This window comes from Solanum stenotomum, chromosome 5 (genome assembly GCF_019186545.1).
Source record: "Solanum stenotomum isolate F172 chromosome 5, ASM1918654v1, whole genome shotgun sequence".
NCBI lineage: Eukaryota > Viridiplantae > Streptophyta > Magnoliopsida > Solanales > Solanaceae > Solanum > Solanum stenotomum.
In genome coordinates, this window is record NC_064286.1 from 9,086,890 (window position 1) to 9,102,062 (window position 15,173).

The 15,173-nt window shown below is 35.1% G+C and overlaps 2 protein-coding genes and 1 pseudogene across 2 annotated transcripts in view; 2 read left to right on the forward strand and 1 right to left on the reverse strand.

Moving 5' to 3' along the window:
* LOC125864477 (actin-depolymerizing factor 10-like) overlaps positions 1 to 1,643 on the reverse strand; it is a 616,735-nt gene extending 615,092 nt beyond the window's left edge. The window contains exon 1 of the mRNA XM_049544499.1: positions 1,637 to 1,643. The gene's annotated coding sequence lies outside the window, so the exon portion shown is untranslated. The remainder of the gene's footprint in view (positions 1 to 1,636) is intronic.
* Positions 1,644 to 2,550: 907 nt separating this feature from the next.
* Positions 2,551 to 4,452, forward strand: LOC125863655 (putative WEB family protein At1g65010, chloroplastic; annotated as a pseudogene).
* An 8,722-nt stretch (positions 4,453 to 13,174) lies between these two features.
* Positions 13,175 to 13,918, forward strand: LOC125863656 (uncharacterized mitochondrial protein AtMg00860-like). Its single transcript, XM_049543699.1, has 2 exons — positions 13,175 to 13,342; positions 13,460 to 13,918. Exons 1-2 carry the CDS (start codon positions 13,175 to 13,177, stop codon positions 13,916 to 13,918), a joined length of 627 nt encoding a protein of 208 aa, XP_049399656.1.
* Positions 13,919 to 15,173: the final 1,255 nt, after the last annotated feature.

Genomic DNA, 15,173 nt, shown 5'->3' on the forward strand with positions numbered 1-15,173 from the left:
TTGCGCACGAGTGTACCTTCTGGGCTTATGGGGGTCCAGTTAGGTGTAGTTAGCTTATAGATTACTTTAGTTAGTTCTTTGTACACTCGTGTGCATTTCATTGTTAGTTAGATTTTCGTTCTTGACTTCGGTTTGCGTATTCCTTCTTTTCATATTGCCTTTACTTTTCAAGTTCAGTCGGCCTATGATGCCTACTGGGTACCTGTTGTTTTGGTACTCATGCTACGCTCTGCATCTATTTCGTGATGCAGGTTCGGGCACTAGTAGCCAGCGTTGATCGAGCTTGGAGCAGACTGATCCGGAGACGGGAGTGAGCACACGACGTTTTGTACTATTTCAGTCTCCATCTGTATATATAGACTTGTCTTTTACCTTTCGAGACAGTCTAGTCTTTATTGTCCACTTTTGGGACTTGTACTCATTTTGTTAGTAGCTCTGTACTAGTGACTTCCAGGTTCTGGGAGGGATCTTTATTTGTATATATGTTTTTGGTTTGCTTCCGCCTATTTATATTGTTATTTGCCTACTCTTGTTTAGTTTCTACCCTCAGACCCATTACTTGTTGTTCCGGGTTACGGGTTGGCTTACCTACTGGTGGGTTATAGTAGGTGCCATCATGACTTGAGAAATCGGGTCGTGACACTTATAAACCACACCAGACATATACAATAATTATTATGATCTAATGAATACATCAAATATGCTATACTGAATAGAATCTGAAAAAATCATCACTACTTGTTTAAAATGAATACAAATGTATAAAGTTAATACGTATCTTAACTTGACTGGATACAAACAACACTCTTGCAATGTCCATAACTAGAAAATGATACACATAGCATAATGAATACAAACACATGTAAATACAGTAACTTATAAAGCTCATAACACAACTACAACAAATATGCCATAACGAATACAAAACAATCAAATAATAAGGAGTGAATACAATCTGAAATATCATCACTATTTATTTTAAAGGAATACAAATGTATAAGTTAATATGTATCTTTAATTAATTGGATACAAACAACACTCTTACAATGTCCATAACTAGAAAATGATATACAGAGCATAGTGAATACAAAAACCTATAAGTACAATAACTTATAAAATCACACAACACAAATACAACAAATATACCATGACAAATACAAAACCATCCAATAAGAATTCATTAATACAATCTGAAATAGCATCACTATCTAAAGTATAAAAATATCTTTAATTTACTGAATACATACCAATGTACATACCTAGAAAAGGGTGATTCCAAATATGTGGTATTTTATCAAAACTAACAAAATATCCACAACAATATTTCGATCGTCTCTTCCATCATTTTAGCAGCGGATCCTACATTATCCGCTATTTCTTGAGTAATACGTAGATTAAATGATGAAAAATCGCTAGAAAATTATTGATTAAGTTGGATACCTCTAGTAATTCTCTTAGATTCTGCCATTGGAGAGTGATTTGGAGTTTATCAAACTCTAAACGTGATTTCAACTACATACAACAATTTGAACGATTTAAAAAAATTAAATCATAAAACAAATCTTAAAAAACGGATAAATATGCATATCTTAATCAAAGGGATTGTGTGAATATCTTTATAAAATATATTTTCCAATTTCTGAAAGAAAAAAACAAACAAACAAGAAGGAACAGAGAGAGGCATGCTTTGAAATGAGAAGAATTGGAAGATGAAAATACGAAAGAGAAAATATTCACTTTTTTTTAACATATGAGAGAATTAATTGGATAATGTGTAATTAAGGTGAAATAAAATAGGATACACAATCTTTTCTAAAATAATGACATTTTGACATTTTTACTAATTAAGTTAGGTTTTTTGACTAGTTTGCTAATTTTCCCTTATTTAATTTGTGTGATCACATCATCTTTAAGATTTATTAGAAAAGTAACACATATATTGACTTTTATTATATTAAAAAATTAGGCATAATACATAAATGTGTCCTCTAATTTGACCGCATTTTACATTTATACCGTCCAATTTTGGGTATGCACAAGTAGTCACTTAAACTTATATAAAGGTGAACGAGTAGACACATGAGTCATATGTGACATACTACACGTAGAACACCATGTATCACACAAATTGTCATGTACGATGTCACATAGGACACATGTGTCTATTTGTTCAACTTTACAAGTTTAAGTGTCTACCCGTGCACATCCAAAATTGGAGGACATAAATGTGAAATAAAGCCATGTTAAAAGACATATTTATGTATTATACCTATTAATTAACAAACCACATTAAATATACAAGGTTGAAACTGTTAAACCCCCCCAATTAGTTATGTTATTAAATTACATATTGTCTCTTTCAACATTTACTGTTTTTTATATGTTGCAATTTATGAATCTTTGCCGTTACAAGTAAAACCTGCAAACTTCCAACTTTGTATATAACCATAGGGCCTTTTACTCTTCTCTACCACCAATTTTTGTATACCTAATTAAAGTAAAACTTTTGATATATTTTCTGATTTTTCCCAAGATCAAGAATAATCATCAATGAATAGTGATTCGAGACGCATACGCATGACGTTACGTTCCAAGTCAAGGTATGAGACAACTTGCAGGCACCTTAACTATTTTACTAGTCATGTTTTATCTTCCATCAAGGCTTAGACAGATGAAAAAATCGACTGACGTATTTTATTTTATTTTGTATTGTTTATTGAATATTTGATGTTTTTGGAGGATTTGCAGAGTAGGGTCCAATAATGATTCTGGAAAGAGGATAAATTCTTCAATCATTTCAAAAACAATTTCTGCATCTAAACTTTGTAGATGTGATGCTTTGGGATCACAAATTGATACCAATGCCCTTGTCTCTCTTGAAAGGAAGCCCTCTTTTAACCATTCATATAAGGTATTATACAAAAATGTGAAGTACTTATTATCTAGGTGCTCATTATGCAAATTTTGTGTCAAATGGATACCTTAGAATTGATATAGTCGACTCCAACTAGTTTGGGATTGTGGCGTAATCTGTAATCATAGTTGTTATATCATTTTTGTATCAATTTGTCCAAAAATTATATTTTTTTGTGTGTGTAGAATCAAACCGATAGACGTGTTGTTATGCAAGAACAAATGGAAAAACTTGAGGAGGATTTGAGGGAGACAAGAGAACAATTATGTTTTGTTGAAGGAGAAAAGAAGAAAGCTATAAACGAACTAAGTGAGATAAAACAAGTGGTCCACAAGGCAAGTGATGGAATAACATCAAGTGAACTCTATGAAGAAGTTAGGACTTTGAAGGAATTTCTTACTAACAAACAAGAAGAGTTGAAGATAAAAGATAAGAATATCAAGTCTTTGAAATTGGAGCTCGAAAAGGCGATAAAATGTGATNAGAAGTTAAGACTTTGAAGGAATTTCTTACTAACAAACAAGAAGAGTTGAAGATAAAAGATAAGAATATCAAGTCTTTGAAATTGGAGCTCGAAAAGGCGGTAAAATGTGATCTCAAGATACCAGAAAAAGATGTATTTAGTCCTGTAAAAGCATTCAAGATACGTGTAACGGATTGGTTATCTGATTTTAAGAGAAGAGTTCAAGAATTGGAAGATGAATTGGAGAACAAGAAGTTATCGGAGTCCAAAATATTTGATGCTTGGTTAGCTAAGACAAGACAGTTTGAAAAAATCAAGATTGAACTTGAAGAATCCATGCTTGAAATAGCTTCTCTTCATGAAAAGATTGAATCTTTTGACACTTCTTACAATGGGGAGATTAAAAATTTGACCGAAAAGGAAGTAGAAAACAGCAAGTCTGGATTCGAATTGGTAAAAGAGAACGAGAAGATTGCATCGTCAAAGGCCAAGGCTTTGAATGATGAGATGAGTTTGCTAAAAAAAAAAGATGAAATTGGCAAATGAGGCAGAGGAAAGGAGCAGAAAGGCTTTAGATGATTTGGTGTTGGCGTTGAAGGAAGTTTCTTACGAAGCATCTGAGGCAAAAGAGAGGCTTTGTGCTACTCAACAAGAATTAGGACTAGTGAAAAAGGAAGTTAGAAATCTGAAAGAGATTGTCAAAAGCAGTAAGGCTAGATATAAAATGTTTTTGGATGAAGCGAAAAGGAAAACAGAATTGTATAGGAACACAGCAGAGAGATTGAAATTAGAGGCAGATGAGTCACTTTTGTCTTGGAATGGGAAAGAAATGAGCTTCATCGAATGTATAAAAGAAGTTCAAGAAGAACGAAATCTTACTCTACACGAAGCTACTAAGCTCAACGAGTCTCTTAAAGAAGCCGAGCAAAGAAGTAAAGCAGCAAGGGAAGAAAACTACAAATTGAGAGACATCTTAAAGCAGGCTATCAATGAGGCAAATGCTGCAAAAGCTGGTGCTGACTTAGCTAGACGGGAAAATTCTCAACTCAAAGATAGTCTAGCTAAAACAGGATGAATCGAGAATATGAATGCATTGTGAATGATGAACTTGCCCTCACGACAATCTCAACGAGTACAAACAGTTTCATTTTTTTCAGCATCAACAGAACACAAACATGCAGAATGGGGCGCAAAAGAAAATGAATTCAACAAAGGAGAGGATCACATAAGCCAAGAAAACTTTCAGCTTCAATCTACGTGAGGTAAAGCTTCCAAACTATAACGATTCTGAGAAGGTGTCAAAGGCTATGTATCGTAAACATTTTTGCAATTCATAAAGTAATAGGAGTTTAATTAGGAGAAGAAAAACATTAGTTCTGAATTTGGAAGAGTTGCTAACCTCATAACGAGGTATAGTTTTCATAAGAACGGACTATTGCCTAGTCTACATTATATAGATACACTTGAAATAGTATAGTTATTGTTCATGTACTCCTACGAAATCTTTCTGTAGATTCTGTCTATAAGAAAGCAATTTCATCATCACAATCCCACCAAATAACTCTGTTACTTAATATTAAGATGAAACCTCAGAGCAAAATGTCTGTACTCGGTAGCCACAACTGTGTTTAAATGCTTCTTACTTATATCGTTTGCTTCTTGTTACAAGACGTAGTCATATTTTGGCCAATAATTGGGACCAAGAATACTTCTTTTTGGTCTTGGTTTGGTGTCACTTGTAGTTCAAAAAGGCAAAGGGTTGTGGCTTTAGCTCTTCCTAATTTGCAACTTCAGGGCACAATTTCCCCGTCTTTGGTCAATTTGTCCTTTCTCAGTGTGCTCAATCTCGAGAACAACATCTTCTAAGGTGGAATCCCTTATGGCCTTGGCCACTTCCCTCGCTTGCAAGTGCTTGATATTCAGAACAACCAACTCCAAGGAAGAATTCCAATAAGTCTATTTCAACATCAGAGATTTCAAGTAATTTCATCGCCTTTCAATAGACTCTGTGGTGAAATGTGGAGAAGGTCATGGTATGTACCGGAACTTAGAGTTACAATAGCCTCACAGTATAATCCCTCCTTCTGTCGGAATTGCCACGAAGCTGCTGAACTTCAGTTTGTCTAGGAAGAGAATCAAGGGTCAAACTCCGAAGGATATCGTAATGTAAGCCAAGTTGCATTTTTGTACTTGACTGATAATCAATTATCAGGTTCTGCTAGTACTGGGATCTACATCAGAAAAGATGCAGCAAGAGTAGTATGAGTATAAAATCACGAGTACTCATTAGACATCATAGACTGACCGAACAAGACTAGTAGCTATATCACATAAAGAATATGAATAACCCTGCACTCAGAAAAGTCCAAGTAGTTCAATCAATATAGCAAATAGACTCAATATGAACATGTAATAATACGAAATACAATGAATTGACCAATGATCCTATCGTATACACCCCCCTCCACAATCGCTCTACTGTGAAGTAGGATCCATGGGGGATTGTTGCCATAGATATACATGTCGGGAATCATTTTCCTTCGCGCACAACATCACAAGCAAGTACCCAGTACCATTTTTCTTTGGGTTTCACCACAATATCCAATCATCCAGAACCATTTCCCTTCGAATACATAAAACAGAGCATTTTTTTCAAAAACATAGTTTTTCGAGACAGTTAAATCACATCACTACCATATTTGTAATTTTTGAAATTCGTTCACATAAGCAATCTTCAGGCGGCTGAGCCAGAAAAATTCTCTTATATTCAGATTGCATCTCCAAAGTGTCACAATCCAACCCGTCATGAGAGGCACCCTCGTTAAATCTTCGGTGGAAGAACCAATAATTCACTAATACACAAGCAATTGATCACTTAAAACAACATTTTTAATAAGAAAAACAAGTCTTTATATCAACCACGTCTAGAGTGTAGGTTCGGGGTGAGAAACTCTTCAGCATATGATTTCATTTGGCTTACAATTATTCCACTAACTCTTGATAAAAAAAACTTGCACAAATTAACTTTTTGCATAAACAATATTTCAAAATCACGACGAAGAGATAGTAATTTCCCAGTAATCACCTCTAAGAAACCTTGAAACTCAGTTTTCAAAATCATCCACACATCTCTTGAAGTAGTAGCTACTGCAATTCTGAAGAAAAATGTCTCAAAAAACATCTTTTTTAATAAAGGACAAAGCTTTGGCATCCTTCTTTTTGATTTCTTTTAATCTCTTCTCTTCCTCTGCGTCTTTCTCTTCTACATCAATGAACTCATATATATTCGATCAAGTTCCACAATTCTTGAGACCTAAATAAGGTCTTCATCTTGATACTCCAAAACTCATACTTCTCATCATTGAAGACATGTATAAGGGGTTGTGAAGTAGAGGACATATCATTAGTTGCCATATTTTTTTACTTCGAGTATTTCACTCCATCGTTGTTTCTTTATCTCTTTATTTTCCAGTAAAAAGACCGAACACTCGCTCTGATACCATAATGTAGGAAAAAGAGATACGTTTTACATAGAAAACTTAGGGTTGCACAAGTAAGATGAAGTAATTTTTTTGAAGAAGTGCCTTCTTTATTAATCGAAAGACTCTACCTTTTATATGCTTAGAAATTCAGAAAGATCAAATCTATGCAAGACTCCACTCGACTAAAACTAAGAAAATATATACCAGAAAAAGTTGCAACTAAATAAAAAAAATATATCAACCTAACAAAGACTATTTCAACTCTAGTGAAAGACTTATTCAACTCACAGTAAAACATCTTATGTTCTTCTAATCAATTCTCAACAGTGAAAACCTTAAATAGAATTAGTTGATAGTTACAAGGCCTTCTGATGTTTCAAGAATCTTTTATCTAGTAGTCTTTGCACACTTATGTATACTAACTTATTAATTTGTCAAATAATATTGTATATTTTGCTTTATATATATATTATCGACTACCACGCTGTTTTGGTCCATGGATGAAGTTTGCTCACTGCAGATCATGAATATTTGCATATATAAGTCACTTAGCATATGTGTATACTTTACTTATTGTTATGTTGTTTCATGATGTAGTGAGTGTTGGGTATTATTTGCCCTGAGTTTCTTACCATAAACAGGTTTTTCTTTAAGAAAAAGGTTTAACATTGGCTACCCTTTTTCTTGTAGGAAAATGTTTAGGATTGGCTAGTCCTTTTCTTGTGGGAAAAGGTTTAGGACTCTATAAATAGAGATTTGTTCCTTCAAACTTAATCAACACTCACAATGTAGTCATAGGGGCTTTTAGAGTTTTGGTTAGGGGGAGAATTTGTGGGACACAAGTTTGATATGTATCACTTGTGTAAACCTCTCATGCAGTGGTGGAGCCGAGTCTGAAATTTAATTAAGGGTGTCCAAAAATAATGATTTGTGGCTATCAAAATAAAATAAAAAAATATTGTGCTATTTGGGGTTTGAATCCAAAACTCCTTCGCTCAAATGGACACCTATTACCACTACACCAAAGGCATTACTTTTGTCAAGGGTGTCCAGCTTTAAATATATATTCTTTAAATGTAGAATTTGACATATTTATACAGCGTAATTTTTCGACGAAGGGTGTCCAGTTTGGGTAGCTCTAGCTACACCCCTGCTCTCATGTATTCCGAGTGAATTGGTTGAGGTTAATTCTCTCTATATTTTGTACTCTCATATTTATACAGTGGATTACTCATCTCCTTTGTGGACGTAGGTCGATTGACCGAACCACCTTAAATCTTTGTGTCTTTTGGTATATTTCTCGTTTGTCTTCTTACTCGTGGTCTATCGAGGTTTGCTTTGTTAACTTTCGCATTACACCTAATTATTTTCGATCCTAACAATGAGTATTGAATGACTGAACGATCTTTATTGATATAGTTGATCTTGTGATAATTATACTTGTTGACTGTGGATTGTTTATGTGCTAAAGTCTGGTCTACTTGTTAATTGACTTGCGTGTTGCTTGTTTCTAATTTGATATCTATGTTTAACACATGGATAAAAAAAATGTAAAGATGATATCAAAAGTAAAATTATTTGGATCAATCTAATAATACTTAATTAGTGGACATTTGATTAAGTGGTTTTTGACCATCCTTAATAAACATCACATTGAAATAGAAAACAAACAAACTAGTACATATATAGTGTTCATGACCTGACACTATATTCTTGTTCTTGTGGAACTTACAGTACATACATGTTCCCACTTTATTCTAGTAGTACAAATTTATATATTTTAAACACACAACCACATGGATATTACCTTATTCTTATCATAGCCTTTAAGCTAGAACACAGACATAATTTAGTTGCATTGACTCTGGCATCCTGGTCCACAGTAAGCAGGAGTAGTGCCACAATAACCATATTGACTACAACATAACCCATTGGCACACAAAGCTCCACTAGCTTGGCTTCCACATTGTTGTGCATTTGCTGCACTTAGCAACAATGCTAAAATAGTTACAACAAGCACAACGAACTTCATCATTTTCATTTTTCTTAGTTTTATGAGATATTTATTCAGTAATATTAGTTATGGATGGGATTTAAGTAGAAGAATGCATGTGGTATTTATAGTGAGTGATGTACCTACTTTTGTTGAAAAGTTTAGGTTCATGTGTGGGAGAAAGAAGAGTATTAGCAATGTGTGAGAATGATATTTTTATTTGTCTTATTTTCTCAAAAGGAAAATCATATAAGTAACACTTCTATTTTAGACATAATATATAAACGTGCCCTTTAACTTGATCTCATTTGGCATATATATCCACTAATTTTGAGTGTGCACAATAGACACTTAAACTATTATAGATTCAACAAGTAGCCACTCGCATCCTACATGACAATTCACGTCCTACGTAGCATCCTACATGGCATCATATGTGTATTATGTCATGTATGATGTGTGTGTCTACTTGTTCAGCTTTATACATGTCTAAGTGCCTACTGGTGCACACCCAAAATTGGAGGATATAAATGTGAGTTAATACTAAGTTTAAGAATATTATGTTTTTATTTTAATGCAAAACAGAACAACACAATTTATTATTTTTAAAAATTGATTAACAAACATAATTCGACACGGTATGTTCCTAGACATTTTCTTATTTTCCACAACATTATTAGAAAGGACAAATTGAAAACTCAGAAAATAATAATATTTTCAAGGACTCCTATCTCCAAAAGGTGGTTTTTACTCTAATAGGGAGAAAGAAGAGAAAAAGTAGAATCACAACACTACCATATTTGTAACTTTGAAATTTCTTCACATCGATAATGTTCAGGCGGCTGAGCCAAAAAATCCTCTTATGGAGAAATTGGGATAGGACATAAGTATCCACTAAATTATGACCGAAATTTCAGCAACATTTCCCTCTAAACTCAAATTTTATGAATTTTTTTTACATTTTTTGTGTTGACTTGACACTTTCAACCAGATAATAAATTTCTCCGATGGCTTATCGGTAGGATTCATAGATATACATATATAGTCATGCGATAGAATTTACTTTCATTTGATTTTAATTTGATCGCCTACGTTCAACCGATCCAGATATAATACATAGACCTAGCCAGTCCCCCATGTGTCATGTCCAACCTCAAGCAGGTGGTGCGTGTGTATTAGTGCACTGGTGGATACTGGAGCACTCACAATTTTGTGACTAAATTAAAGCCGCAACAAGGAAATTAGAGTCGAAGCTTGCTCCAACTAACTCCCATGTTAAGACCGTGAATGCTAAGGCTCAAAATGATCATGGTTAAGCCAATGGTGTTGATGTCAAATTGGGCAATTGGAAAGGTAGGACAAACTTTACCGTCACTATGATGGATATCTTTGACATTGTTATAGGAAAAGAGTTCTTTAGACATCGTCATACTATGATCGTCCCTTACCTCCAATGTCTCTTGGTCATGGAACAAGAAGGATCTTGCATGGTGCCTACAATGACTATGCCACACAAACATAGCCAAGCACACCTTTCGGCTATGCAATTAGTCAAGGGGCTGAAGAAGGGGAGCCGATATTTAGGGAAACCATTGCAAGTATGGAGGAATACATGGTTTACTGAGAGACATTGTCGCCTTGCATAGAGAAGCTACCGGAAGAGAATAAAGATGTTATGCCTGACAAGCTACGCTACCGAAGTACCTTCATTGTCAGGCCCCAAGGCTACCCTCTAGACGTAACACGGGACCTAGGATCACGAGTGACCCCTAGCTAATCCTGAGTCTGGCATATAATAAGCATACTAAAAGATATAACTAGGTAAGCGGAAGCATAAATGTAAAATGAGCCAAAACTAATTTGACTCCAAATAAAAATATATCTGAATATCTAGGGGAAACAACCCCAAAAAAACTGAACACTGACTCTATGTCTGAAAGCCTCTAATACTGATGAGATGTTGGGATATGCCCCCAGCTAACTCTAGAAAAACTGAAAACTAAAGTAAAGACTAAAATAGAAAGCATGTCTATTGTCCTCGAAGTATGAGGACTCACAACTGAAGCTGCTGAAGTCGAATCAAGGATAAATCTAAGAGTTATCTGGATGCTGAGTGCCTGAACCTACATCATGAAATAATGTAGCGCAAAGTATGCGTCAGTACTTGGAATGTACTGAGCATGCATGAAATAGATATGCTAAGCTGAACAAAGTATATAAGTGTCACGCCCCGAGCCTACACCCTGGGCGGGACCGGCACTCGGAAACCATTGCTGGCCCCAAGCGAACCCTTGGCCTGGCTTTCTTAACTCAGCGGAAACCTACTCAATAGAATAACTCAATGCTATGCAGAGNTGTTGAGTGCCTGAACCTACATCATGAAATAATGTAGCGCAAAATATGCGTCAGTACTTGGAATGTACTGAGCATGCATGATATAGATATGCTAAGCTGAAAAAGTATATAAGTTGAACAATGCATAACTGAGCAATGATATATTCTGAACAAGGATATAGATATGTACTGAAGTATAACTGAGAACTAAATTGAATGCAATGACCAAGTACTAATCATGTAGATAACATGCTGAATTGATTTGTGAAGTAAATGTTGAAAACCTGGTCAATGTACTAAGAGTCTGACTGTAGGAGCTACTATTAACCGACATAAACCACATGAGTTAAACGTGGAGTCCGATGTATACGCCCCATCGAGAGGACCCACTATACCTTGCCAGGGGTATACAGGCACGACTGTGGCATGATCACTATATTTGATTTCCAACAGAGGGGACTTATAAACCTATGCGGGCACATAGTTTTAGGACTTTGAGGCTACGCTGAACCCTAGTCCAACTCGGTGCTAAGTCTACTCCCATCTGAATATTTATGAAGCTAAAATGCACTAAATACTGAATAGCTCAAAAACTGACATGCTAACTGAGAATGCAACATTTATATACTTAGATTATGGCATTCGAAATCTGAAGCATGAATTTATGTCTGGTTGGCCTAGCAAGTAAAATTCATGAACTAGGATAAATTTACACAAGCTAGGGTTCTGAGTGATATGCATGGAATTATACTTAATTATCAAGAAACAAGTTTATTTCGATCAAAGGAACCATAATCACAATAAATCTTGAAAAAATTAAAAACCTTAAGTCTGAACAGTTTATGAAAATCTGAAGAATTTACTAAATTCTAGGGACCTAATGGGTGAAAGGAACCCACTAGTGAAATCCCACATACCTGGTGACGAAATCTATGGAGAAATCCTTTGGATGTTAGGGCTGAACTTTAAAGAACGCTTCTGCTTTTTCTTGGAAGAGTTGGTCGTCTTTCTCTTCTTTTCTCTCTAAGTTGAGTGATTTTAGGAGAATGAGGGTTTTGGGTAGGTTCTAACTAGATTATTAGGCTTAGACTGAGTAAAATGACATAGTTTAGGCATCAAACGACGTACTTTTAAGTGCCCAATGCATAGGGGAAAAGACCAATGCTACCTTGACTTAAATTCTGCCGAAATGGCTACAAGACAGGCTTCACAGGCCGTCATGACGACCAAGTCCCATCAGTAGCTCGTGAAGATGCCCTGCCCGACAAGGCTTCACTAAAATGGGCATAACGTTTTACTCCAAGCTTGGATTTTAGCAAACTTGGTGGCGTTGGAAAGAAAACTCAATTATCTTTAATTTGTTAGGTCATGGGCCACCTAATTTATTTTGTGCTAAATGATATGACCGTTTGAAGTTGACCCAAAACTTGAAGGATGAACTGCCCCATTCACGGTCAACTTCACGGACCGTGTAAAGCACCATAGGTCATGTAAGTCACGGTGATTCTTCACAGTGAGTTGGGGTTGCACTGATTCATTTCCACGACACACTTGACGAATTGTGTGGGGTACCACGAACCGCTAGTGGACCGTGGTTCCTCACTATCCTTGGGGAGTCTTTAGCTTGCTTTCACGGGCATATTGACGGACTGTGTGGGGTTCCACGATCCGTGTAGGGCTCGTGGACCTATGTGGTTCACCTATTTTCTTGGTTCAGTCTTAGATAGATTTCTGAGGTGTTACATTCTTCCTAGACGCGAGGTAGATCACGAGATTGAGTTGGAGCCAGGAGCTAAGCCATATGCATTTGTTCATTATCGTATGGTTCCACCTGACTTGGAGGAGCTCAAGATACAATTTAAAGAGCTATTGAATGTCGGTCACTTCCATCCATCGAAGACACCCTTTGGCACGCTGGTGTTGTTCCAAAAGAAAATTGATGGGTCATTGCGCTTATGCATATACTATCGGGCGCTAAAAAAGTCATAATGAAGAAAAAATATCCAATTCCACTAATAGCTGGCCTATTTAATAGAATTGGACAAGCCAAGTACTTTACAAAGGTTGATCACAAAGGTTACTATCAGATTCACATTGCAGATGGAGATGAGACACAAACAACATGTGTGATGAGATATGGAGCCTTTGAGTTGTTGGTAATTCCCTTCAACTTAACCAATGCACCTGCTACATTTTGCACCCTCATGAACAAGTTCTTTTATCCCTATCTTGATCAGTTCGTGGTAGTCTACTTATATTACATAGTCATCTAGAGTAACACCTTTGAGGAGTATGTAGCGCATTTAAGGAAGGTTTTCCAAGTCTTGTGGGAGAATCAATTATACATCAATAGGGAGAAGTGTGAGTTTGCACATTCAAAAGTACACTTCTTAGGCCATGTCGTCAGCAATGGCAAGCTATGCATGGACGAGGTGAAGGTACGAGCTATCCAAGAGTGGGAGGCACCTACAAAGGTAACCGAGTTGAGCTCCTTCCTTTGTCTTGTTAACTACTATCATCGGTTCATCAGTGGATATTCAACCAAAGAAGCACCATTGACCAACTTGCCAAAGAAGAACAACTTATGGGTTTGGATTGAACATTGTCAAAAGACATTTGATCAAGGCCTTAAGACAACTATGACGGAGGACCTAATCTTGGCATTGCTCGACTTTACCAAGATATTCGAGGTACATACAGATGCTTTTGATTTTGCCATCGAAGGTGTTTGATGCAAGATAAACATCCTGTAGAATTCGAGAGACGTAAGTTGAATGAGGCAGAACTATCATCTTATGTGTAGTCGTTTGTGACTCTGAGTTAGGCTTAAACACGATAAGAGAGTACAGTTAGACTCAAACCTTGGTAGTGTTAGGGTTTTGCCTTGAATTTTTTTTTCATATTTGAGTTTTACTTTTTCCTCAAATAAAAGTACCATAATTGCTTTTACTTTTCTTGAAAGGAAAAAATAAATCTCTTCCATATTTGGTTATCATTTCCTTAGAGGAAAAATTTGGAGATTTATATATTGAAGATCTATATTCATATTCTCACAGCATAACACAATAGAATCTACAATGTAGTCGTTTAGAGACTTTTGTTTATGAGGAGATTTTTTCTCTACAATTTTTATGTTTTTTATTAGTTTTTAAATATGTAGGCCAATTGGTCATATCATATATATGTTACTTGCAGTATAGTTTTATGTGTCGTCTAATTTATCGACATATGATTTGCAAATTATAAGCTTCCGCATGATACCCTGATTACTTTCAAACCCAATAAATAAGAGTAGACATATGGGTAAGAGTTGGAGGAATTTCAGTTTCCTTGCATACTCAATTGTAACATACACGTACATATTAAATAACTACAAATGAGATAGACTCCTAATAGGATAATAGGTCTGCAAAATAAAGGCCAACAAACTCTTAATGATGTCAGGTAACTATCCTGGAGATGTTCTAACATCCCCCTCAAGTGAAGTTGAAATCTTTGAATCGGCAGTGTGTCCAGTTGGACACGCTTCGTTAGAAAATTATGTTGTATATATATGTCAAATTCTACATTTATAGATGTCTAGATCTGAATGCACATCTGAATATTAAGATGTGATCTCTAGATCTGAACATTGAATAATTAAGATTGTTTGTTTTCAATATCTAAATATGTATATGAAATTAAACATTATATCAATAAAATATTATAAATTTTCATTTCAATAAAAAAAATAGTACTTTTTAATTAAAATAATAATATTTTAAATGTTTATATTTGATTAAAAATATTATATGATATGCAAATAAAAATTATATATCGATATAAAATTATTGTAGCATGATTTCTTTTAAGAATTCAACATAAACATCATTTTATAAGAAAATATATCACGAAAAAAAATTATAGGAATAATATAATATCAAAAAATCCAATAAGTATGATAGATACTAGTTGAAAAAATAATAAAGAAGATTTCACATCTTCAAC

Excerpts from the sequence above, each read along its gene's own strand:
- LOC125863656 (XM_049543699.1), top strand. The coding sequence starts at position 13,175 with ATGAAGAAAAAATATCCAATTCCACTAATAGCTGGCCTATTTAATAGA. Across the intron at positions 13,343-13,459 it reads ATGGAGCCTTTGAGTTGTTG|AGTAACACCTTTGAGGAGTA; the intron begins GTAATTCCCTTC and ends ATAGTCATCTAG.